General features: G+C 43.1%; 2 protein-coding genes across 11 annotated transcripts in view; both read right to left on the reverse strand.

Annotated features, from left to right (window-relative positions):
• Positions 1–142: 142 nt before the first annotated feature.
• Positions 143–27,127, reverse strand: part of LOC116804681 (trypsin I-P1-like) — a 63,963-nt gene continuing 36,978 nt past the window's right edge. For 2 of the 10 annotated variants that reach the window (XR_004364688.2, XR_006357578.1), the window contains 2 exons: positions 1,192–1,462; positions 143–468 (listed from right to left, as the gene is read on the reverse strand). Coding sequence is in view for 4 of the 10 variants with exons in the window: in XM_032733288.2 (XP_032589179.1) it covers positions 2,983–3,339; positions 3,448–3,712; positions 3,768–3,945; positions 4,142–4,202 (861 nt within the window). In the remaining 6 variants the exon portion in view is untranslated. Of the gene's footprint in view, positions 469–1,191; positions 1,463–1,639; positions 1,999–2,062; positions 2,319–2,367; positions 2,552–2,782; positions 3,340–3,447; positions 3,713–3,767; positions 3,946–4,141; positions 4,290–27,127 lie in introns of those variants that run through there. The other 8 variants (XR_004364687.2, XR_004364686.2, XR_006357577.1 and 5 more) reach the window with 8 other exon arrangements.
• Positions 10,105–11,349, reverse strand: LOC6586425. Its single transcript, XM_002012002.4, has one exon. It carries the CDS (start codon positions 11,023–11,025, stop codon positions 10,840–10,842), a length of 186 nt encoding a protein of 61 aa, XP_002012038.1. The 5' UTR covers positions 11,026–11,349; the 3' UTR covers positions 10,105–10,839.

A 27,127-nucleotide genomic window follows, 5' to 3' on the forward strand; every position in this document is an offset into this window, starting at 1 on the left:
AATTGAAATCTGTATTTGTAGCATTCAAAATATATTCGAAAACAATAAAAAACTACAAAAATTATATAAAATTTATTGAAAATTTTTGTTAAAGAAATTACATTAACTAAATAAATAATATAGGGGAAGTACGCTAAACTAATATTAAAAATTATTTACAATTATTTCTTTCCATTTCTTAGGTCATTCCATAAAAATATGAACAATAATTTGAAGTTAGTTGCGATTTCTGGCCAATTATCGTTCCACGAGATAGAGCATTTACAGCGGCTTGAACGTTATGCTGATTTTTTTTTGATCAGTTTGTTGTTATCGCCGCTGGTAGGGCATGTCCCACGTTGCCATCGTGTTGGCGATTTCAAGCTGCGTCCCAGCGGCGAACAATCGCTTAACAACATTGCTGTTGCCATCTCGCTCGCTCGCGCTCACAATGACCCAGTTTCCAAGCGGAATGTAAACAAATTTGACCTGAAAAAGCGTTAGCTTGTTGTTGTTACTTTTGTTGTTGCTGTTGTTGCTGCTATTTTGTAAACAAAACGCAAAAGTGACTGAGACTGAGACGCCAGCAGAGACAGCAGCGACTCACTGAAGTGTGTTTGTGTGTGTATGTGTGTGAATGTGAGTCGCGTTTTCATTTTGGCCTTTGATGCCAGCAACAGCAGCAGCGACAAATTTTGCACTAACAAAGTCATTTTTGCCCAATGGGAAATAGTTGCGGTCTGCTCTTAGCGAGAAAGAGAGAGAGAGAGAGAGATGGAGGGCGCTAAGTATATATAAAAAGAGCGAGATAGGTAGTTTTAGAGAGAGAGAGAGAGGAAGAGAGAGAGAGAGTGAAAGGAAAACAGTAGTTGTTACTGTTATTCTTTTTTTTGTTGCGTGTTGCCTTGGTTGCATGAACAAGTCGCAAGCAGCTGCCACACAGAGATACAAACAATCATTGCACCGCAGCTGAAGTGCCGAAAGAAAACAAAGCTTGCAAAAATAAATATAAATAATCAAAAGAGCTAAAGACAACAATGGATCATTAACATTAACAATGCTTTATACACTCATGTACAAGAAAGGCCTAGGACACCTTTCGAATTAGCCTGGGGATTATAAATGCGCCAGCCACGCCTACTGCGCCTTCATGGCAAGCTATTTGAAGTTGACTTAGGAAAAATACGAATTTTTGAAAGGTTTTCAACCTACCAATGGGTTTGCCGATGGGTGGAGCTTTTATGGAGTCATTTTCAATATTCCTTGAGAATTGCATTCAAGTTAATAGTTGATTTTAATAAAAGTTATAGTCCTCAATATAAATACACATTAGTTGGTATCAATTCTTCAAAAACTATATAAAAAGTCCACTCTGATCCTTATTGACTGATCTCTTGATTAGAGCTAGTTACACATATATCACATACCAGCAGCTTCTACATACCTGGACTTCTTCATTTCCACATGTTTTAATACGTAGAGCCTGAAAGGAAAGGAGAAAAAAGCAATTTAGTCAGTATATAAGACATTGGCGGTGGCTAATTTATAATCTGGTAGCAGGTGCCCAGACTCGAGTCCCAACTTGGCCGCTTTGAGCATTCCCTTGCTGGCAGAGTCAGTTATTGTAGACATTAATATCTTAGCATGCAAATACACTTACAGAATGAATCATTTTGTTACCATATAAATGGTGATGGCCAAAACAACCTGTCTCTGGATGCAAGACGGTCGCATTGGCGGAGCTCCATTGAAGCTACTGAGCTCACGTCGTATCCAAGGGTATAAATCCCGAATACTTGTGTATGCGGTCGGACCACCCTCAAGCCTTCCCACAGAGACGATACCCGACAATTTATCTTCGCACCTCAACGGGCCCCCCGAATCACCAAAGCTGGGCCCAGTAGTGGACTCATCGCCGGCGCAAATTACTTTAGGTATACGATAGAGCTTCCTACAGATTTTAGGGCTGACAATCTGTATCCATTGCGCCCTCAGATCATTCGTGCGATCTGGCACAAACTTAAGTGGGGATTTGCACTCGATTAGTGTAGTTATCGATGGTTAAGCCAAAGGAGTGATTTACGTGATTGGCTTGACCCCAGCCGGATACTAGACATCTGGTACCCACGTCGACTTCCCTCGTGTTTAGGGGCAAAATCTCAATAGCCCCACTAATGGGTTGTATATGCTCGACAGTAAAGATCAATGCAATATCGTTCAATGGCTTAGTATATTTTTGGTGAACACGCCAAGATAAGATTTCCAGCTCCTTCGTTGTTGCAGATCTGTCGTCTAGAAAAGTGTTTCCTACTACAACTACTACTTCTTTCTTATGGCGCCTGCAGAAAAAAATATAAGATAACCGCCAAAAGATTCATTCGCGTGTACCTCCCCCTTAGGCAATGAGCTGCAGTGATAATCGCACGATTGCTAACAATAGTTCCACCGCAATAATGGCCGCTGCCCCATCGTTTTCTCTCTCTATAGGCATAGCGCAGTGAGACCTGATAGGGAGTCTCCTTGATGTTGCAAGAAAACCCGTTTATAATTTTGAAAGTAACATTGTCTGAAGCTTTAAAATAAGCAAAAGTTATCAAATTACACAAGATCAATAATACGATATGCATTTCTGAAAGTAAATGCTGATTACATGCTATCTTTTACGGGATCGATCAGAATGGGATGATCAGATACAGTAAATAAAATATATATGAAATCATTTCATATTTGTATAGACATTTAGATATCAGCAACGTATATTGAATACATAACATATAATAAATACGATGTAACTGTTGCTTACCAGCATTCGCCGATGTCAATGGATAAAATAAAACGATATGAATCATCAATATTAGCATTAGAGACATAATATTTGTTTTCTAAAATTCAGACAAGGAAATTTGGAATTTTATAAATCTCGAAATATTAGTTGTTAATTGAACGAAACTCATAAGCCTACTGATTTATAAGTCATTGTAAGTAACTCGGTTTAGTCTGAGTCTAAAATCCCGACTTGCATATGGTGGCCACACAAATGCTGATGGCCAAAACAACGTGCTTCCCAATGCAAAACGAGCCAAGTGGCATTATTCCATTCCTAATCTGTTCTTCTATCCAATCGGCAAATGGCCGGACATCTGTATATAAAGCGAGACCATGTAGGTCTCCGGCAGCGATAACACCCGCAAGTTTATCGTTGCAGCGCAGCGGACCACCTGAATCACCTCGACTAGCCCCAGTCGGAAGCCCTGAGTTGGTGCACAATAGGTCATATCTATTAGCGATCTTAAAACATACTCTTTTGTCTAGAATCCGTTGCCACAATGACTGCAGGCAACTTGCTCTATGGGGTGCATTCTATGATAGAAAAAAAAATCATTTAGTCTAGTTATCGATACACGAGTGCAACAATGCACTGCAATGTCCAAGTTCAAATAAAGTGGATAATAAAATTGATTTGTTTACGTGCTCAACTCGACCCCATCCAGACAATAGACATTTAGTACCAGGGCTTATTTCCACCGTGTTAAGGGGCAGAAATGCGATTGCCCCATTAACGGGTTCTATATTTTCAATTGTGAATATCAATCCAATATCGAATATTGCTTTTCTTTCCTTTCTATATTTTTTATGATAATTCCAATTTGAGATTTTCAGTTTCTTCATCGTCGGCCAATTGAGGGAAAGATACTTGAATCCCACTACAACCAATGCCTTGGCGGGGCTCCGTCTGCAGCAAAAATTAACTGAATGAACAGGCAACATTTTCGCTGAGGCGTACCCACTTAGTTAAACAATGAGCTGCCGTAAGAATTACACGATCTTTAATAATAGTCCCACCACAAAAATGTCCACTGCCCAGTGCACGAATCTCCTTGCGTAACTCACGCAATGAGGCCATATATGGAGCATCCGAAATGTCGGTATCGAAACCTCCCACAATTCTAAATTGATTAGCTTGAGCTTTAAGGAATAAACATTAGTTATATTCAATGATCTAAGATCAATCGAAATACTTGTTTTATTTTATGATTTCGTGTTGTGATTGACAGACTTCGAGTTGATTCCTGCGAAGACAAATTTCATTTCGGACGGGACTCAGGGTATCAATTAGTCAGGCAATCCTAACACATCTACTATTGCAATCGATATGGCTTACCCGTAACTTTCGATGAAAATAGGTATAGTAAAGTAATAAAAGTTATAGAAAAAAACATCATTTTGGTTCTGTTAAATTTCTAAAACATAAATTTTGATAAGTAGAAAAAATTTACAAAGCCCAGACACAAATCTCATGGATAATAAATAGGGTTGGAAATTGAACATATGAAGTCATACACACCATCGATAAATATCGATCACTTCAACAATTTGATTAGTGTCCTCGTGTGTATTACGTAATTCCACATTTCATATGATTGTAAAGATTTTCACCCATATCGTTTTTTCCTTGCGTTTTTCCAACAAATTTTTTGGCTTGCATACAAAATTAAAGGTTTTTTTAATTTCTATTGTATTTTTGTTGCAGTAGTATTTTTCACTATCAATTTATTTCATTTTCTTTTTAGCATTTACCTTTTATTTCTGTTTGGCAGCCACGCCCCCTTGCTGTCTCTTATGGGACTGGTGCAAGAAAATAAATTTAGCAAAAATTTGCGAATAGCTCACGTAATAAATTCCATAAATTGCGTTTTACTTTGACACACATAACAACGCTGTTTTTGTTGTTGTTTCTGTCAGTTTTGTTGTTGTTTTTTCGTGTGGCATTTAGTTCACAGTTAGTGAACGTAGCTCTTGCTGTTTTCACTCGAGTTTCATGTTCACTTTGAGGTGTGTACATGCGTGTGTGTGTCTGTATGTGTGTGTTGTTTTTCGCAGTCTCTGTTTTTATCTGCACATTTGTTGTTATTTTTGTTGCTTTCGCTCGCTTTCGCTGTACGCAACAAACAACCAACCAACAATAACAAGGGCAACGAAAACAATAACAGCTGCCAAATTGCTAGCCAATTGACAACATCTATTCGTGACAGTCACCAAATGTGATCATCATCATCATCATCACAAGCATCATTAGCATCATCATCATTATCATTAGCATCATTAGCATTATTAACAACAGCTACGTGGGCGGTCAGAAGGTCAAATTCGCAATTTTCTGCGTTTCTTGTCTGATTCATTTAGCCGCTTTCGTTGCCATTGCCAAAAATTAAAGCTAACAACAAAAGCAACAAAATAAATAAACAAACAAATGGACAACAATACCAACAAGCGAGAACGAGGGACGAGATCAGAGAATATTGTCTTCTAATTCAGTGAAACAGATATGGTTTGCCACGATTTGCCACGCCTACAAGGGCAAACATGCGAGTTGCAAACAGAAACCAAATCGAGAACCAATATACTCTCGTGAATTTTGGCAAAGAAACCAAACGTTTTCAGTCTGCAGATTGAGCGCGTTTCACGTGGCGTATGCGTAATTTTTTGCTTATTGATTGCAAAAAATGAGGGAACGCGCGTCAACAGCAATTGAAAACCAAAATTGTTGCCATATAAAAACAACAGCAGCAGCAACAACAACAACAACCAGAGAAACAAACAATAACTGAGTAAAATGCAAAGACAGGCAACGTTTCAAGGGGCAACACGTGGAAAACGAGTGGCTGGGTTGAAGAGGGCTGGGCCAGCACCCGCGCGAAAGAGAGATAGAGAGAGAGAGAGAGGGGGGAGAGTGAGCGAGAGAGAGAGAGCAGAAGGCGACCAAGTGACTGAAAAGCGCTAAAAATAACAAAGTGGCAAAAAATGTTGACAGGGCAACAACAACAGCAAAAACGACGACAACAACAACTACAACAACATCATCAACAGCAACTGCAACAGTCGTGTCTGGCAACGTGTGTTGTTTGGCTGTTGTGTACACAACATTTGCAACATTGTTGCAGACACCGCTGCAGCAATGGAAATGGATGAATTGCATTAATAATGCGCCCAGACTGTCGAGGCCGCGCCACAGACACATTAACAACAACAATGACAATTGAAACAGCAACAGCTACAGCAACAAAAGCGACGGCGGTATGCAGAAAGTGAAAGAAGATCGTCAGAGAGAGAGAGAGAGTGAGAGAGAGAGGTAAGAGAGAGAGAGAGAGAGGGACATAGAGAGTGGGGATATTTCAATGAGAGCGTGAGTTAGCAATATATATGCCACAACAGCAACAGTTGCCGTTGCTGCTGTTGCTGTTGCTGTTGCTGCTGTGGCTATGCAAAAATATTTCACATTTCAAGTGCGCGCACAGCTAAATGAGAAATATATGTATGTAGATATATATATATATGTATGTACATAAAGAGCAGACTGAGCTGCGCTCAGAGTCGAAAGATAGGCAGCAGGCAGTGTGGAGCAGGGAACGGGGGCAGGAAATGGGGGCCGTTGGTAGTGGACGCCAAGTCTGTAGGGTTCTGAGTGCTAAAAGAAATTGCTTGCTCGACGCTAGATGGTTAGCTAATGCTTGTTAAATATTCGTATTATTTCACACTTTTCTACTGTGTTGGCTACGTAGTACGTAGAAAAATTCCTTACGTCAATGTCGAATTGATGTCAAGAGCTTTCGCATGCGATGAACTCTCCGACAGGCTCTCATTTCATTCTCTCTCTCTCTCTCTCTCGCTGTTATTCACTCTCTACTCTCTCTCTCTTGCAGACCGTCGTTCTTCTTCCCTCCATCTATTACAGAGAGATGCAGCGAAAGAGAACAGCTTGGTCAGATGGAGAGCAGCACAATAGTCCTTGCCTGACTGCAATTTCTTGGCTAATGGCTCGGCGATTATTCAGCTACTTTCCGTTTGCAATTTGCGGCTGCTGACGACTCGTTCGAGGGGCTGGAGGAACTGCCAACTGTTGCAAATAGACCTGCAACATGTATTTGCACAGCGAGTTGAGCGTGCGAATGCGAGTGCGAGTGCGAGTGAGAGGGTCGTTAAGAGCATCATTAAGTCTTCGGGCTCGTCCCGCATCTCCCGTCGCTCGTGGTGGCAGCAAGCGGGGAGCCGCAGACTTAAAATAAATAAAAACTTCAACTTCAAGTTAAGCGCTTAAGTTGTTTGTTCCTCCGCCTCTTGAGCATTTCTCAACTGCAACATTGTTGCATGGGGCAGACATAATGAGAGGCCTGCCGAAAGAAGGGATTCCGCCGGTGCGCCGGTGCACCGGTGGAGTGCATGCCGAACGGCTGTTAATAGATCAGCCAAACAGTGTGAACTAACTGACGCAAGCATCGGACGAGCTGTCCGACCGACAGCCAGACAGCTAGACAGATAGACAGCTAGGTAAATAGAGAGAGGGACCCAAGAGGTTCAGAGGGGACAAAACTCTCTGGAGCAGTTCTCCTCTGTTAATTTGATTTGTATTGGGCTTCGGCTTCGGCTTCGGCTTCACTGGATTCGGCTTCCTTTTGAAAGGGTTTACTTACCTTTTCTTTATTTCCTCCTCCAGTTTTTCTTTTCTTTTTTCTTTGAAATTTCTCTCGAGCGAATGTTGTTTATGATAATTGCCAAAGGGGCGAGTACTTAAGGCTTTGAGATATTGCTAATTGAGAGTCTGCAGAAGTCTTTCATAAATAACTCTTGGCTAGCCCAACAGACGGAACAACTCCTCAATTATGTAAGCGAACTTTACAAAATATGTAAGCCATAAGCTGGTCTAGAAATTATATATGGCAAAAGCATTTCAACTGTGAACTCGCTTCGAGTTGACTCTGGGAATTTAGGGTATACGCTGATTATACACCAATGCAACAAGAGGCGTCGAGGAGCTGTCGCCTGGCCAGTTCCGTCTCTGAGAACGCAGGTAGTATTCCTCTCGTAGAGACAGAGGTCTTCCCAACCCTGAGAGTAGCTAATTGACCGACCCGGCGAGGTATATTCAAGTCAGGGTATTTTCAAGTCAAGCACTCCTGTCTGGCTCACTCTTACTCCTTTTTACTATATATTTCCTAAATTTTGATGCACAGCAGCTGCTGCTCTGCTCTGGCGCTCTTGCTCTTGCTCTTGCTCTTTCTCTTTCTCCTGTCACATAAAACATTGAAACTTTTACTACAAAATTGTTGTTGAGTTTTCACGTTTTTCGTTATTCGCTTTTTCGGCTTTTCGGGGTTTAGCTTTTTGCTTTTATCGATAAACTGGTCCGAGGACCACACAGGCACTCACCATAAGACACGCCCCATTCACTGCAAGCACGAACTAAAAATATAAATAAATAAAGGCCAAACCATTCACAATTTGTGCAGCACTTTTTTGTTGTCTTTGTTGTTGCTGTGGACTGCCAGAAGACAATTATGCAGCAGCCGCAACGGTGGCCGCGGCAACAATGTTGCAACTGCAGCGGCAACAGTTGCTTCCGCTTCAGCTATGCAAACGATTTGCATGCGCAATATAAATTTAGTCAGCCGTAAAAATTTGTATATCGCATAGATAAAGGGCAAAGGGAGCGGTGGGCGGGGGGCGCCAGTGCTGTCAGGGGCAGACCGGAAGGCCTGCAGACTGCACAGAATGAATTTATTTTAATCTGCGCAAAAAATGTTAATTAAAATGTCACAAGATAATATGCAGTACATGCCTGCCACGCCCACACTGCCACACTTGCAGACGCCCGAGACGCCCGAGACGCCCCCACCGGACCGATAATCAAAAACCAATATTGAAGCTGATTTGTAGCCGCCACAACGAGCGCCATCAGCTATTCATGAGCCACGCGGCTGAGAGTCCTGGCTGGTCACGTCCTGCGGCCGCTCGAACCCCAGCCCCACACAAAGGAAAATTTAAATAACATTTCTTTTCCGAATTCCTGCTGCTTTTTTCCGCTCCTCTGGCATGGAGCGGAGCATATTTGAAGTCCATTAACGTGTCCGAGGGGCAGGTCGTGTCATAATCACCTTGTTTGTCGGCCGGAACACCTGAACACCTATCATGGGAGAGTGTGGGTGGGGCAGGCATTGTTGCCCATCTCCCCTGTGGCAGTCGCAATCGCAGTCGTTACGCCGGATAATCAGCGAGTCGCATGGCCCCCGCCCGCTCTCCCGTCAGCCAGCCATCAAATAAACGTAATTCAATGCACAAAATGACAACATTTTCATTTTTGGACAATTTCGAACACGCCCACCGCACCATGGCCGCCCACCACGTGGAATTTTGGCAGCTGTTGGGGGAGCGTTATATATATATATATTTTTTTTTTGGCAGCCAAGGCATTTTTGAGTACGGCGGCTTTGCCTGCCATTTGCATACGGCCAATTGGGCAAAGCTGACAAGAAGTCGTTGTTGCTATTGTTGTTGCCGTTGTTGGCGTCCTTGAAGTCAGCCAAGAATCCAATGATTACGAATTATGCTTATGGCCTGGCTCATTACATACGTTAGTCCTTCTAAATTAAGTGTCTATTTGAACAGCAGTAATTTGCTTAGTCATAAGAATTTATCATATGGCATCTGCCACAGCCACAGCCAGCCTTTAAAGCCCTTTTGCTTCTAACCCTAATAAACTGGCCATGTATATGGGCTATAAAATGTGCTGGAGTTGCCCAAAAGGAGCTCAGCGAACTGTAATTATGTTTGTGCCTAGCTGATGGATTCTGTTTGATGAGCGCCCCCACACAGTTGCCTTCATATTTATAAACCTTTCAATTCATTATTTATGAATTATGAATATCGTAATATTGGCGGACTTATTGATCTTTTATAATTATATAATTAGTCTTTGATTACTTATTTATATATTGACTGAAATGATTCCTTGAAGCCCTCTTTGGGCAGGCAGACAGAGACTAAGAATAGAAGTTCTAAATGGAGAGCGTAATCGAATATTAAGAGTAAATGAGACGCCTCAATAGGTAATATAAACATAAGAGAGCTAATTGGAAGAGTAATTGTTACCTCAGTCTGCGCATTTTCTATGCTTGAAGTATCCTAGTCCAATCCTCTTAGCTGACGTTTCCTACTCCACATCCTCAACTTCATTTCGATTTGGACATTCATATACATCTCTTCCCCAGCTGTCATCTGGAATGTTCCACTCGATAGTCTCGTCTATCTTAAGGTTCTATTATTAAGGTTCAACTCTCAAATAGTTTTGTGTTAGTGTTGGAATATAACTTTATTTATTTGTTGTTTCAATCGTTACAAATATGGCAAATTATCATCAAGACGATGATGCTCAATAGAATCAATAACTACAACTAACATTTATCGATAACAAATATTTATCTTGTGCTTGGAAGATAAACTTATGCACTAAAACTTATTGGTGTAACTGTGTGTGTGTGTGTGTATGTGTGACATTTGCTATATGTATTAACTAGTTAGTATGTTTGATTATACATGGTGAGTTAGTTAAATGGAATCCGTTTGCGCGAAGTGATACTCTGCACCAAAAACAGTTGCTCCATAACAAGTTGGCCACATCGCTCGCTCCATCTCTCTCGCTCCCCTGCGCGCTCTCTCTCACTCTCTCTCTCACCCTTTCTCTCTGTCTATCTCAGTCACACTCGCACTCACCCAGTCAACTGAAAACGTTGCACATACGACCCGTATGCACGCTAGTTGCTATCGTCGCAATCGCACCCCCAATCATCCATTAGAGACGCTGGCAGCTCCTCCGAGGATGCAGCCAAGTGTTATGCAACTACTTAAAGGACTTTATCATTTGATTTTTTGCTAGTTTCTGTTGTTTGATTCTCTTGCTGTTGTTGTTGCTGTTGTTGTTGCATTGCTTGAGCTGTGATTTTTTAATGGTGCTGGCTCGCTGCTCCCGCTCGCATCGCATCCTCCGTCCTGTCAGGCTGTCAATGTCAAATGTGTCTCGATTGGGCTTTAGAGCAGGTAACATTTTCGGCGCCAACAGGAGCAGGTGCAGTGCACGTGGCGATAGTAGCGACACAGGCACTTCAGATACTTATAGCCCGCACAGCAGTGGTGCGAGTGCGAATGGGAATGGTAATGGCTGTAGCAGGACGTCGTGTCGTGCAAGCAGTACGAGTAGCAGCCGCAGTCGCACATCTTGCCAGGATCTCAGCGCTCGTCTCTAATTGTCAATTGCAGAGCTTATATTTGAATTTCCTTTTCCTTTTCCTATTCCGCTTCCTCTTCCTCTCTACTTCGCCGTGTGCTCCTTTCCCGATTTCCGATTTCCAGTCCAGTTGTCGTCCTAGCTCGCTGCTGCCTTTGGCTGAACTGATTTCTGGCCATCGCTTCGTCTTTCAACTTGGCTTAGGTTAGTGGCGGCTCTTGTCCTCGACTGTTGCCCCGGCCAACCCAACAGCTGTTTGATCGATGCATTCGTTTTGCGTATTCGTACCACGCCCCAAATATCAGCCAGTAGCTTGTATCGTTGTTGTTGCTGTTGTTGTTGTTGCTGTTGCTGTTGCTGTTGCTGTTGCTGTTGGCATTATAGAAATCATGTCAATTGATTTTGGGGCCAAACTTCAACTGTGTGGTTTATTTCGCCTTCGCCTGGCACAGCGGCACACTCGAGCTATATGATTAATTCACAATGCTGTCGCCGATTTTTACGACCGGCGCAAAAAAAATATTATAATTTGTATCTGCCGACTGGCCAAAAATAGAAGCCGCCATCGTCGCCGTCGTCGTCGCTAAGCAAACGCAAATTCATGCCTGACCCACATTCGGTGCACATTTGATTCTATTAGTCACACAGCTGCCGCCAAAAACAGATGAACGTAGGCTATATGTAGCTCACACACACACAGAGGACAGACGCGAGGCGCTATAGATGCAGCTGGGATCGTGATGCAATCGCCGATTGGCACACACACACACGCACACACACATACAGAGACAGAGACAGCAATCGATGACACATGCAATGACGCGACATTCGCACGCGCCAGATGCAAGTTCCGAGCCGTTGACGTCATTCATTTGTAAGCAGCAGGTAATACGCTGCGTATACGTCATTTCATAGGCAGCAGCCAGATGCCACCGCAGCACTGCGCCTATTAATAAATGCAACGATCAAGAATGAGATCAGTTTACCCAGCCCTACGGAGTGAGCTCATGGAACCGATCAATGGCCAACGAGCAACGATCAACGATCACCGATCAACAGCGGATGTTACGCTTATGAAATTGCTAATTGCAACTTTAAATATATAAATATATAAATATATAGAAAGATCTGTGAGAATCGCAGTGTGCATAACCAAAAACGTTTGCCTGCTCTCAGTCAAAGATCTTGCATTGATCTTGGCTGCGAATGAGCTCATAGCTCTTGTTGCTGCATGCTCAATTATATATATATGTTTGTTTGTTTGCTGTTAATTGCGTTGATCAACAAAACTACAGTATGTCATAATACCATCAGTAGTAAAGATGAACTATTTGCCTCTGATCTGTCATGCAATCAATTGCAAGAGCTGAAAGATTACTGCTGAAATGAGATCAACTCTACAAGTTTCTCTTCTGCAGCTAACATAAGTCAGTAACTAAGTCCTAATAAGTAGTTATGTATAATTTAAGACTAATAATCTGATCCTTTCATTATGTTCGATGTATTCTTTATAACTCACAGTGAAAGGGCAAAATCTAAAGCTCCCAATAGTCCAAGTTCGGATCCTAAGTAAAGTTAACTTCAGGCGGAGTTCACTCACTTTTCGTTTCTCTCCATTCTCACGATCTCTTGAGAGCCCTTTCGAGTGCTTAACCCAGACTATCACCGATCTTAATTTGATCAATATTTATAAAAATCAAATTAGAGTTTTTTAATTAATTTTTGGGATAGTGCAACATAACCTCTCTCTCTCTCCGTTGCACTTTCCCTCGTTGGTCCCTCTCTCTATCTCTGGCTCTGCCAATTACAGCAGGTGTTTGACTGCGGAATCTGCAATCATTTACAATTACAAATTCTTCAGCTTATCTCTTAATGAGGGGGGAAACTTCTCCCCTTTTTAACGAGTTTTTTATTAAGCTAATTTGTTGGACAGTTGCAGCAGGTGCGTGTTGCTTATCTGCCCGCTGTGGCATTATAGCCGTGTTGCAAACTCATTAAAGTCAACTCCTGCGATTCGAGGACACGTAATGTCAGCTTTAAGGCCATGGACATACAGTTTATAAACACATATATAGAAGTCTTTTATTTTTTGTTGTTTTTGTTTGCCGTTAGGGACATGGGCAGGTCACAGAGTGAAGTGTCCTTGTGCGCTTAAAAGTCTTTCGACACGTATTCGCATTGGCAAAAGTTTGTCAGAGCCCGAGCTAGAGCCCGAACCAAAGCTAAAATGAAGAGTGAACTGTTGAGGTTGAGGTTGAGGTTGAGGTTGGGCTGCAGGTGAAGTGGTGGCCAAAACTGTGGAAAGGGTCGCAGCATGTGGAGTGCAAGTGCATGGCTTTCAGCCGTTTAGTTCAAGTTGTTTCAAGTAACACTTGAAGGACAACGGGGCGACCAAAACGACTCGACCATATGCACTAGAAATTCGGGCTAGCACTGAGCTAGCTGGGGGCATACGGACATGGACAGGACGGAAATGCCGGCTGTCAGTATGTGGCAAATAATGGTGTTGCGTGTCGTTTTGGCCACCGCAATGATAACCAACTAAATTTGCAACAAGAGCAACAATAACGGCACAGAGAGGAAAGCAGAGGAAAAAAAAAACACGGCAAGAGGAATGAAAAAACAACACGAAGCAGAAGGAGAAATAGAAGCAGAAGCAGTGGAAAGAAACTCCCTCCATGCGGACGTTGCGACGTTCTCGACTGCGAGTTTGCGACCTCGTGAAAAGCGTAACTGACACTTAAATTAAATTTGTTTTCATTTTGGCCCGACAGAAAGTCAACGCGACACATTTTGGGTTTGGGGGCCAAGAAATCAGCGCAAAACACAAAACACAAAACACAAAAACCGAAAATGCATTTCGCAATAAAATAAATTAAAACGAAAGCCAAGCAAATTTTCTGCACTGAAAGTTGCCCAAAACTCAACGGGGCGTGCGATGGGAACTGCCAAGCATGCCGGCGAGAGGGGCGCTGCTGCGAGTGGCTCGCGGCGACGAGGAAGAGGGGTGTGGGTGGAGGGCAGAGGGAAGAGGGGCGTAGCCCACTGATGACTTGGTTTGCCCCAAACAGCCAAAGTGAAAAGACTAACCGAAACAGCTTGTGACGCCGTGTGCTGTTTGCAGTTTGTTGTGAATGCGAACGCAGACGCCCCCTGGCGGACAGAATTGTCGACACACACACACACACACATACACTCAGTTTTGGTTTGGTTTTCGATAATACCATGCCTAGAGCGACATTTGTTGAATTCACAGATGCTTCGGGGACTCGCAGAGCATTTGTAGCTTTAATTTGATTAGCACTCGATATGCAGTTAGTTTGAGCTGAGGAAAATTGAAGCAGCTCGCATTCAAGCTCAAATAAATTGATGCATTTACCGATTAAAGCCATGTTGTATCGATATAGAAAAGTGCAGCTTAGGGGATTTGTCCACCATGGGACGCGTTCAAGCAATTGCTAAGCTCAAAAAGAACTCAGAAGTTGAGCTATAGATTAAGTGTCGATATTTAACTGCCGATAACATTTACTCAGCTATTACCAGCTATACAGAAGTTAAGAAGTTAAAGAAATTATCGATAGATACTATGAAGGAGTGAGGGAAAAGATCTTTAATACAAATTCAGAAATTCAGATAGTAACTAAGAGCTGTGGGCTTTAAATTTTAGAATTTCAGCTTAAATCCTCATTAAGTTCAACAGCTGAGATAATCAGTAAGTTATTGATAGGCGTATTACCGAAAATGGTTATACTTTGCCATACTTCACTGTTGTTTGAAAATGTTTGTGGTAGAGGAAAACTGTTGTTCTTTGTCGAGCTACGGTCCAGAAATATGTATGAATGCTGCAATTACTGTTGCTGCTTGGCTTGGGGATGCACCACTCAATGCTTCAAAACGTCAACAAAGCTGTCAGCCAACGGAGTCAGAAGCCAACTACAGCCGTAGCATCACAGAGCATTTACCCAGTGCCTTCGCTCTCTCCCTCTCCTCTCCCTTACTCTACCATGGTCTGCTCGTGTCCATGTCCATCCGTGTTCCGTTGGCATATTGTGTTCATGCCAAAGCGATTGCCTGCCGCATTTAGCTGTGGATTGGTTGGGTTGGGTTGGGTTGTGTCGGGTTTGGGTTGGTCGGGGGCTACGGTTGTGTTGCCATGGACATGTTGGATTTTCCATCGTTTGTTTCGCACAAAATTCCTGCTTCCTCTCGCATTTATTGTCGGTTGATGTGTTTTTATTTTGCGAGTTTTTGATGTGTACGCAGCGATGGAATGCCACTGGTGGAGGGGGCAGGGCTAGGTGTCAGGAAAGCAACCAAAGCCGCAGCCAAACAAACACATTTCAATCAAAACGCTTGACGGGTTGACGGAGGGAAGCAGCAGCAAGTGCAACAGCAGCAGCCACGTGGGTGGCCACGTTTTCCCCACCGACCACCGACCACCGACCACGACAAAGTTCAGGTGGGGAGCGGAGCGAGGGCGCGGACTACGGACTACGGCAACTGTGAACTGGAAACTGGAAACTGCGAGTCTGGGCATCCGTCCACCTATTTGCACTGCAATGCGGTTCGCTTAAGGCATTGCACTCTGATTCCAAACAACGCAAGACGGGCATCGAAATTATAAACATATTCTATATATAGCATATACGTTCTTCAGCCCTTGCAGGTATTCCAGATGATGAAACTATCAACTTTTACATGGCTAATTTTGTATTACAGAAATATAATATGCTCTCTGAAAATCTGAGAGCTATGAGTAAGCATTCGAGATTCGTTATAGTTCGATAATGATCGATTGCAAAAAGAAGCTATCGATTATATAAGTTACTAGAGCTGGAAGTCTGTGTGTCATTTAGCTAATAAATATTTCTGAAGACCACAGAGAATGAGAGAGAGCTTGTACATCCATAATTAAGTTGCGATTGAACCAATGTGCGTTGGCTGTAACTGTTGCTGTTGCAACTGTTGCTGTTGCTACTGTTGCTGTTGCTGTTGTTGTTGTTGTTGTTGTTAATGTTAACCATGGTCATTGCCACAACTACCGCAAAATGGCACTTGGTTGGTTTTTGACACAAGTTGACGCGCATGCAGCGAGAGCTGCTACTGGCATTGCCAGTGTGTGGCACATGCCGCATGCCGCATGCCACATGCCACATGCCGGCACAAAATGTCGTGTGCATTAGGTATGGAGTCTGAGCTAAAGCTACAGTTTCAGCTGCTGTCCACGCGCCATCGCCCAACTGATTCTGGCCAAGCAAAATGAAGACATGAGCTCGCCAAATACCGAATAGCAAATAGCAAATAGCAAATGTTGCACATTGCACGTTGCACGTTGCACCTATCCTTGCTTGCTGCCCCTAACGGAGTTGGCAACTTTTGTCCTCAATGACACTCAGAGCAGAAAGCAAGATAAATGCATAGCAGGACTGACATCTGAAGTGGACACAAAGCAGTCGAAACTATTTGAAACAATCACGATTCACCAGAGAGTGAGAGAGAGAGACAGGGACAGACAGGGAGAAAAAGCCAGGCTCTCTTTGTTTGTCATGCTAAAACCCTTTGATTAGACAGAACCAGAACCAGAAATGTGAAAAAGCATCGAATCACTCGACTTTCAACTGGGAGACCTTAATTCAACGGTGCATCGCGCTCTCTTCTGTGGCAAATCCGTTTAGTCTTGCCGAAAGCTGAAGAGGTTCGTGACCCCAAACAGTTGCCTCTCCGGCATCTGGTCACGCCATGTCAACAGCTCGTGAGGATTACTGCACAAAACAACATTATTATAGCAGAAGCGAAGCAGAAAGTTCACTTGGTATTGGGCGAGAGGCATTCTTATTAAATTTAAATACAAATATTTCGCATAGTTGAGCTGAGCAAGAACTGTCTCTCTCTCTCTCTCTCACACTCTCTCCGTCTTTATAATTGCTGCATGTGGCACGCAAGACGTCATTAAAAGTGAGCGGAGCTGGAGCTGGAGCTCTCTTGGCATCTCCATGTTTTAGTTCCAGTCACTCAACGATTGATGCAGCAGGCCATAAAGAACCAAGGAACGGAGCACAAAGACCTGCAGCTCAGCACAGAATGACAACAATTTCGCACACACAAAAAGCCAAGCGAGACACGCAGTCGCATGCAGCATGTGGAGCACATAGGTAGGGGAGGGGAGGGGCGGCAGGAGGAGCCCATGCCCCATGTGAGATGTGAGAGTAAACAAAATGAAATTCCGCACTGCAGTCGCACACTCTCTTTGACTGCTTCAGTTAGGAGCCCAATGCGCAGATCGAAGACGAAGATATCCAAAACAACCTGCCAAGCTGAGCTGCTCTCTCTCTCACTTTCTCTGTCTCTCTCTCTCTCTCTCTCTCTCCCAGTGCCTCTGAAGAGCTGACAGTTCGGCATTCACTAGTGCCATTGGCACTGGTTCTGTCTGGCCTGCAACTACGACTCCTACCTCCGACTCCTACTCCGACTGCAGCTTGGAGCTGAGAGGCGATTCTTCCACTTCGTTTACAACTTCGACTTCGACTGCATTCCTTCATATTTTGCAACGCTAAAAAATGCGAATGAGCGGGCGGGCGACTGTTGTTGTTGTTATTGCTGCTGTTGTTGTCTCTGATGATTCTTGGAATTGCGTTTTAGTACCGCAAGTTGAAAGCCTATTGCTGGAATACGAGCATTGGGCCTCTGGTATTTGGGTTGGCATTGCGCGTGCGCAAATTTGTGAGCAAAATATGGCATTGCACAATGGACTTCGACTTGGACGTGGACGTGGACATTGACGTGGTCTTGGACTTGGACTTGGTCGTGGACTTGCACATCGATTCGGTACCAAATCTGGGCACGTCAAGATGATGGCTCTGGTATTTATAGCCTAAGCTCGTATAGAATATAGCCCCAAGCATTTAGTAAGCGTGGGAAACACACAGCTTTGGGTGGTCAACCCGAGTTTCGACTGAATTGTGAGGCTTGTGCTTAATGAGAGAGCTGCTGCTAGCTTGACATGAGTAATTGTAACTGATAGGCTGTTAAATAAGTAGTTCGCTTGCAAAACCTTAAATGAGAACACAGTTCCCGCTATAACTCATAAGCAAGATGTTGGCTGGAATAGATCTCAAGACTTTGAGCGACCAGCATTCCAGTAAAATATCAAAAATATCAAATATTTTGTTGTATTATAAGTCTTTTCTAAGACGACTCTGATTAACATTGTCTTAGTTGTCTTATCCCAACAGCTCAGTTGAAGAACTGTTGTAATCGTCAAGTGCTGGGGTTTTTTCCACTCACACAAGTGGGTTAATATGATGTGATTATGTCACTAGCTGTGCAATCCAATTAAATCGATAATCAGTCGACTGGTGTCGACTTCGACTTTACCTTATGCCAGACGCGCCAGCTATGCCTCTGCTGTGGGATTATCACTGCTCAGTCTCAATGCTCATATGCTCGCCACATACATATGTATGTATGTGTGTACGCGTGGGTATATGCAACTCAACACGCAGTTGGCTGCTGATTGACCCCGCGTGGAGTCTGGCTGCAGTCACTTGTTGAATTGTTTGCGTCTCTTTGCCTTCCGTCTTTCGGGGGCCGGCAGCCCTTCGAGTTTTGTTTACAAATTGAAATGGAAACTTTTTGAAATCTTTCCATGCAACGAGAAATATTCCAGAAATCGTTTCATTCATGCGAAATGAATAGCACAAACACACACACACACACACACCTACGACTGCACTTCAGCTGCTGAAAGTTGTCCAAGCGCTGCTGAGGCAATGGCCTAAGCAAATTGTTACACTCGAAGGAAAACTACTCAAGGAAGCAAATAAACAACAAATAAATAGAAATAAATAAAACACAAAATAAATGATCGAGTGCACAAAAACGTGCCAACTGGGTAAATTTCCATTAGGGCTGGGAATTTTGTTACCTCGTCTTTATTTTTTGTCACTGTTGCTCTGGTTCTGCTTGCTGTTGCTGCTGTTGCTGTTGCTGCTGTTGCTGTTGCTGCTGTTGTTGTTGTTGCTGTTGTTGTTGTGTTTGCAATGCTCATTAGTGTGAGCTTGTTTATGTGGCTTTCAAATAAGTACATATCAAATGAATTTCGGTTTTTAAGCTACATATCTCCTAAACAATACCCAATTGACGTCATGTGCGAGCGAGAGAGCACGAATCGCACGCTCGTAAAATTACCAAAAATATGCGCCGGTCATTTGTATCTGATGGATGCATGCATTGACATTCGCCACGGCTGTTAAGCAACTTTCATATAAATCATAATGAATAACCCACAAAAAAAAAAAAGAAGAAAAATATTAAAATTAAAGGCGGATACGTCGTCGGTTTGCCAACATCTCGAATACCCTGTTGCTCAGAAGAAACTGAGAGTTAAACTAAATGTGCAATGTAGGATATACATACAAACATATGTATATAGAGAAACTGACAAGATATTAAAATATGAATTAATGATTTCATATTTTTGTTTTTTTAAACAATATTTTAATTGAAAATAATATGATAATAATATGCATTCGATGATATGCAGGGCATATTTTATTTTAAATATTTTTAATTTATAATTATTTGTTTATATGAATTGTTGAATTTTTTAATTTTTACGAAATTTCTTAGGGTATTTAGCATACAAAAATAAGAGAATATTTACAAAAATTGTTGTTCGTTTAATTTTTAGTATTTGTATTTTTTGTGAATGCGATTTGCGGATTTGCGAATTCATTCACCTTTTAATCAGGCAACTGGTTTGCAGTTGTTGTTATGTTGTTTTTGTGTGTTGTCCGAAACCAAAACAAAAAAGTAAAACAAACAAAAACAAAATACAACGAATTTCCCTTTTTGTATGCGCCACGAAGTTCGTGATTTTCGAAGCGAAGCCGCGCCAAGCGAACGATAAGTGGCCAACAACGTGAGATAAATACACAAAAATATTTAGATACGATTAACCAGAGAACAACAACAACAACAACAACAACAACAACAGCAGCAGCAACTTAAAGGAGCTACAAATACGATGACTAATCATAATTGTGTCGCTGTTTGGGAGCGCGCAAACCAGCAGATCTCGACACAAGTCAAAGACCTCAGAGCCAGCGATCAATCGATCGATCGATCGACCGATCGCCCCACAGATTACGCATATAGCTCAGATATTGTGTATCTAAACGATACCGAGCATCTATCAGATACTCTTTGAATGCACTGCAAATACAGTGATCGGAGAGGACTACTCCCCCCAGCGAAATATAATTGGGCTCGTAATGAAGTTTACAAATCTCCCAAGCCGTTTGTTGTTTGTCATTGTTGTTGCTATTGTTGTCGCTGTGTTTATTGTTGTTTTCGCACGAGCATTTCATGAATGAAGCGGCCGCAATTGTTGTCGATAATATTGAGCTCCATTGCGGACATCGTTGTAGATGTTGTAGTTGTTGTAGTTGTTGTTGTTGACGCGTTCATTCGTCGGCTGTTTGCACTTCACACCAATCGGCGGGCCCGACTCCACCGTCCGTCCGTCCGGGTGCCTCCGAGCCCTGCGTGGGCATTCACATTTGTTTTGTCTCATTGTTGTTGCTGTCGCTTTGCATTTGTTGTTCGACTGTTGGTTGCTGCGTTCACTGTACGTGTTTTGAATGAACATTTCATTTCTCAGTGGCCCTCGGCTCGCTGTTTTATTTTCGCAAAATTATCTCTGACTAAAAATCTACAAAATTCATGAATGAGACAGAACACGCACGCAACAGAGACAGCAGCAGCAGCGGCAGCAGCAGCAGCAGCAGCAGCAGCAGCGAAAGCAAAAGCCCCCGAAGCCAAAAATATCAATACAAACAGTAAAAATTCGAATGGATGTGGATAATACGATCTTGTGTGCCAAACTGTGATACGGATTTTAAGCTAGGCATACAACACTCTTAAGTCTAGGTCTTTAAATGTTTTTTTTTTTTTTTTTTGTGTATTTTGCTGAGTTTGTGGGAAAAAGTAAGCTTTGCTTAAATCAGAGAATTTCTGGGAAAGAATATGTTAATTTATAAAAGTCGACAAGTTGCTTTTAAAAACCCGTAAAAAATGATATGCAGAAATTTGTAGAAAGTGAGAATGGGAACTTAATTATCTATTTATTATTTTTTTGCTGCAGACTCTTTGCGAACTTTTCATAAGGCATTTAAATAACAAAATGAATGATATTTCGAGAATTTCTTTTGTGACTGATTCCGATTGAGGCTAAACTAATACCAATACCAATAACTAATAACATTCCTCACATTTCAATGCCGATCCTTGACCTCAGTACAATCGAATTTTCTTGAACATCTCATTTCGATGAAAACTGCGACCACATTTCCTCCGCATTTTCAAGTTGTTCAACTCGCGGCTGGCGACTGGCGCTTTCAACAAATTCGAGGTAGCTGAAATTCATATGCTAGTTGCCCTAGTTGTGTAAGCCAAAGGTATTTGGCTGGCTTTCCCAAGCCGTGTTGGCTACCGTATTACGCTCGCAGAGTCCATTAGCTGGCAGCCACCTAGTTAGCAACCTGATGCTAGGCAGACCCTTCCGAGGCGAACATGGTCGTGGTCTTGCTGTCTTGCTGTCTTGCGGTCGCGCGATATCTCGAGTACGTTGTCTACGATCTTGGCCATTTAAAAGCATGTCCAACATGGGCCACTTAATTTCTCTAAAATGTCATATTTAATTTCGCATTTAGACGTCTTCATTGCCGCATTTGAGGCTTCTAACGTGTTCGACTGGGGCCAGCCTGAATGGTTGGCTAACTCTGGCGTCTGGTTCACTGACTACCTGCATAGATATCATACCTTGGACTTGTGTCTGTGTTGCTTCTGCTGTGAGTGAGTGTGTGTGTGTGTTTTTTTTTTTTTTTTGCTGTTTCAGCGATTTCCGGTTTGGTTTCATTGTAAAAATTTTGTACGTTTTGGTATTTTCGGTTCACACGTGCGCGGGTAATAAACTTCAAATGACCGAAACTGAAACTGGCGCTCAGCGCTTTAAGTGGCCCGTGTGCGTGGTTCGAGGCACATACAAGAAACACCGAGCCACCAGCCCCCACCCGACCCCCAAAGAGCCGAGACCCCTGTACCCAAAGCCGGAGCAGAGCCACAGGCGAAGACAGACGCGACCATTGCTGAAATCAAGTCAAGTACTGAAAGCAAACACTTTTGCAACACACTTCAGGCAGAAGCAGATGAGGGAGTGCGCTGTATTGAGATACCCTGTAATCGACGTATGCGTGTTGTAGAGGCAGCTGATGGGTCTTTAGATGATATTAGAGATATCGAGAGCATGGATTCTCTGAGAAATAAGATTTATCGACCTATAGATGTTCCCAGAGAGAGAGAGAGAGAGAGAGAGAGAGAGAGAGAGAGGAGAGAGAGAGAGAGAGAGAGAGGGAGAGAGCGAGAGAGAGAGAGATGTACTACATGCATATATTTTGCATATGCATATATTATATTAATTAAACTACTATATTCTCTATATTTCTATATTTCTCTTCCATATGTTACACTCAATTGCCGCAAGCTGATCTACCCTATTCGCAGCTCCCTTCTGCCTAACTTAAGTACACACAGAAAAATGTTAAGACCCGTCGATTAGCCATCTCGCTCGCACCCGCTTGGTGGCAGCTCATTATCAAGTTTAGCTTTTTAATGTATCTTCTGTGTTTATCATTGTCGAATTTTTTAATTAAATTATGTTGAAGCCAGGGCAGGCCAAGACGAGACGAGACACTGCACACGTGTAGCTCCGCCAGCTAGCAGCTACTGTTTTAACAGCTCGTTTTGGTCGCAAGTTCAATGTCTCTGGCCACAATTGCTGGCAATTGCCTAGGCACCATACGAATGCCCATTTTATTGTGCCTCAAAATTGGCCTTTAAGGGGGCGAATACTCGCTGAAGGCTAAGGCCTAAAACGATGCCAAGATAGCAAGCAGCCAGGCAGCCAGGCAGGAGACAGGAGGCAGGACGACTGTCTGACCCAATAAACCCTTGCCAGCGACTTTATTACCCAACCCGGCCAGGTCGGAAAATTAGCTGGAAGTGCTAATTAAAATTGTGCATGAGACCCTTTGCCTCCACGGCCCCTGCCCCTGCCCCTGCCACTTCCACGGCCAGGGCCAGGGCCATTTCATCTCACCCTCGCCCGTGCAAATAAGCAATTTTAAGGTATTGAATTACATTTTACATGCCACTTGTGTGTATTTTGTGCTGCGCTCCTCCGGTCCTGGGTCCTGGGGTCCTGGGTGCCTGGCTTAGCGCATAAGCAGGCTGCCGAGCAACATCAACATTTAATTTATTAATAACCCTTCTGCGGGCCCAATCCATTTGCACAATATGCTTGCCCGCCTGCCAGGGGGAGGGCAGGGCTTACTCGGCAGAGCGTACTCTCTATCGGCCATTCAAATGGTAACGTAAGCGTTTTGTCGCCAACTGTCATTAAAGCAGTCTGTGGCTAATTCAGGATACCCACACACACACACACACACAAGCTTAAGTGTCAATGCTAATGTTAATGCCTAATGCTAACGTTCATATCCTGTCAAAGCTTACACTAGAGTGGGCGGGCAGCTAAGCTGGGCTGAGGCACAATGGTATGCTTATTATTATAATTCCTGATTGTTTACCGGTTTGTTATGATTAGACATTCGAATTGTAAAGTGAATTGAAAGTGGATAGAAATCATTTATCAGATATCAATTAGTAATTATGAGTAGCTAAACTGAATTACTAGTTCTCTGTACTGGCATCTTGTGAAGATGGCTTGAGTATATTTCGACATGAGTCTCTTTAATCTAAAGATCTTAGAGGCCTGCTACAGCTAACTGCACTTCAGGACAGACTTAAGGCTTTCTTTGCCTATGCCTTCATCATCATTATTTTTCAGTACTTACATTTCAGAACGTCTTTTCTATTGTAATTTACCACCTAAATTTCCTGCCCTTTTTACACTGCTTGCCTCACTGTGCCACTCGTATGGTATAGCTCTTCCCTGCTAATAGACTTCACAAATGATTTGCTTACAAGTTGTTGCCTACCGCAGTCCTTCTCCCTCTGCCTCTCCCTCTCACCAACCTTCCCACTCTCATATGTATATGTATATATCAGAAAATGTTGGTGCCAGCATGTGCGACGCTAAAGCCCCCATGTGCTGATATCCTGTTTCCGCATTTTATGGCACCCAGCGCTGCCTCAAGCCCCACGAGGCTTACTGCAGTTGCTGCTGCTCTGGCGCCTGCTCGTGTTCCGTTTGTTCGGGCTCATTTCCGTTCAATAGAGTTGAGTCAACAAGCTAATTTCACGTTAATTTTAAGTGCTGCTGCCCGCTGAAGGTCCGAGCTAAACGATTTTTTTATTTTCGGAGAGCTTTAGCTCTAGGCTGGCCTAATGAATATGCCTGTTCGTCGGAGGAGCCTGATTCTGGTGCGGGAGCAGGAGCGGGAGCCGGTCAAAGCCTCACAGGACGGACGCGTTTCCGAGTCACTCGGAAGTAAATTTTTATGCACAAGTTTTTGTTGGTAGCGCGTAAAATTTGATGGCCTACTAAAATTTCTATAAAAGAGTGGGCATACAATTTTGGCCTGCTCTTTAGCTGGGGTGGGCTGACTCTATAGCGACATATTAAAACTTTATATGCATTATAAAATTGGATTTTATGTCACTCTCCAAGCTGCCATTAGCTCTGGGTTTTTGGTTTGGGTTTTGGTTTGGGGTTCGGGTTGGGGTTGCCCTGTTGCTGCTGCCTTCGGCTTAGAGACAGCAAACAAATAAAGCCAACATAAAATTTTGATAGTCAATTGCGTGCAAAAGAAGTTCGAATGCCGCTGTCGTCTGTCCCATTGTTTCCGACTGCAGAACAGCCACAACAACAAAATGTATATGCAAACCAAAAAAACTTATCCATAAAGCTCAACATGCTTCAAATGCCGTGTAATGCACGGCATATCATCGTAAAAGAAACAACAGCAAAATACAGAGAAACCCCCCTCCGACTCGGAGTGAAATGAATATTTGCTCGGAAAGTGCCCCAAATTACAATGTGAAGCGAAGCAGCTCGTTCGTTGAGAGCGGTTCCGAGGGCTTAGCTGTAAAATGGAACATTTTAACCATTTTAACATTCTTTATGGTTTCTTTTTTGTGTGTCTTCTCTCTCTTTATTTTTACATATTTATTGGATACGCATCATTTGGCATAATTCCCAGGGTTGATTTTGTACGGCATGTAGGGCTTTTACTGCAACTGAATTTAATTGGATATGTAAGTTAGACAATCGAGGGAGGAATGGGAGACGGGGCAAGGGTTTGGCTAAGTGGAATAGTCTGTCACATCTTTATGGTGATTTATCTTTCACAGAACATCAGAAACTTTTCTCAGCTGGAATATAGCTGTATAAGTATTATATGCGAAATATTAAGAGACTTTTGAGAATCACATAGAAGAGCATCATCCTTTGTCTCACACAAGTTGGACTATATTGACTCAATAAAATTATGAAAATTACATGGAAAGCCTTTATCCCCAAGTTTTCTGCTTCCTTCAATTACATAATTGTACCCGTAGTTTTATAGCCTGTAGCTCCTAGAAAAACGCCTCTTTTCACTGTAATCCATATCGTATGGAAAGATCTAAAATTCCAAAACGAATATTTTTAGAGTGCAGAGCTAGGTTCCAGCTTCATGGTTTTATGGCTCATGCAGCAAACGGACGAGAGTCAATTAAAACCTTGCCACAGCTCAATTTCGGCAGTCGTAAAACGGCAACCCACAACGAGCTGTGCCGCGATGTCCACTCTGAGCAATCGGCAGCTGGCAAAGATCAGCGCTGAGCTCAGAGTTTTGCCAGCGTTTTGTCGAGTTTTATGGCCTCGACTACCTCCGGAGGTGCAGGAGCAGCGAGTTGTAAATGTCATAAGTAGGCATTTTCCAATTGGCCAGACAAAATAACGGCAATAAAAGCAAAACTGTGCCACACAAACTGGGCCCAATCGCTGGCCTCATCTCTTGACCATTTGCCTAATGTGAGTGTGAGTCTGTGTGTGTGTGTCTCTTTGTATAAATTGTTCTTTTTGTAATTTTTAATGCTTTTACGAGCATATAAAATTATTATCATATTTGGTCTGGCTGGCTGGCTTTGCTGGCTTGGCTTTGGTCCTGCTCATGGCCCTGGCATATAACTCATGCGACAGTCAGATCCGAGCGCTAAGATAGGCGCCAGTCGAGCAAGTGCGCAGCCAGCTTCAAGAGGCGGCACTTGAGCAGCAGCAGCAGCAGAGCAGCAGCAGCAACCATTGCCGCATTCAAGCTAAATGACATTCTTTTTGACTTATGAGGCGGCATTTGCTGCATTGCCGTTGCTGATTGAGTGTCGAGAGATGTGGCAGAGTGCAGAGCTCTCGGCCATTATGCTGGACCGCCTGCCAACAAGGCCATCAAATTTGATTGCCACAGCCTATAGCTGGGCTAGAAGGCAGCCACGCCAGCTACGACAGATACGAACGCTGTCCGCTGGCCGTTGGACGTTGGCCGTTGACTGTTGGCAGGTGGCCGCGAACCCTCGCGCGTTGCCATAATAAACCAATAAAAGCGGCCACTTGCAGTTCCAATCAAGTGACTTTTATTGGGTACCCAGAATAAATTGCCATGGCCCATGGCATGTAACCAAAAATAAAGTCAAGTGCCGCACTTGCCCAGGTAACAACAATAACAAATGGCAGTAGACACTTTTCTGCACTGAGCTCGAATACCAAATGCTCTTCGTTGAGTAGATATTCAAGTATGGCAAATGAAAGAGTTACAGCAGTAATTGGATATATCTCTGATGAGTAATTCATAAGTTAATTGAGAGTTCCTTATAGTATGATGATTATATGATTATTATATGGAAGTCAATAGAAAAGTCTCTCCCTTTCATAGGCTGCCCAACTGATACTAAGCTAATGTACCTCGCCTGCTTTATAGAGTATGCACCGACAACAATAATAAACATGTAATGAGCCGCTTTCTTCACCGGGTCGGCAAATGCATGGTAATAGATTTCGATTGCATGCCGCGTGCCTCAAACTCAGCCGCAGTCGCA

Source organism: Drosophila mojavensis, unplaced genomic scaffold, assembly GCF_018153725.1.
Source record: "Drosophila mojavensis isolate 15081-1352.22 unplaced genomic scaffold, ASM1815372v1 contig_74, whole genome shotgun sequence".
Classification (NCBI taxonomy): domain Eukaryota; kingdom Metazoa; phylum Arthropoda; class Insecta; order Diptera; family Drosophilidae; genus Drosophila; species Drosophila mojavensis.

Coding starts and splice junctions, on each gene's coding strand:
- LOC6586425 (XM_002012002.4), bottom strand. CDS start 11,025: ATGTGCGACTGCGGCTGCTACTCGTACTGCTTGCACGACACGACGTCC.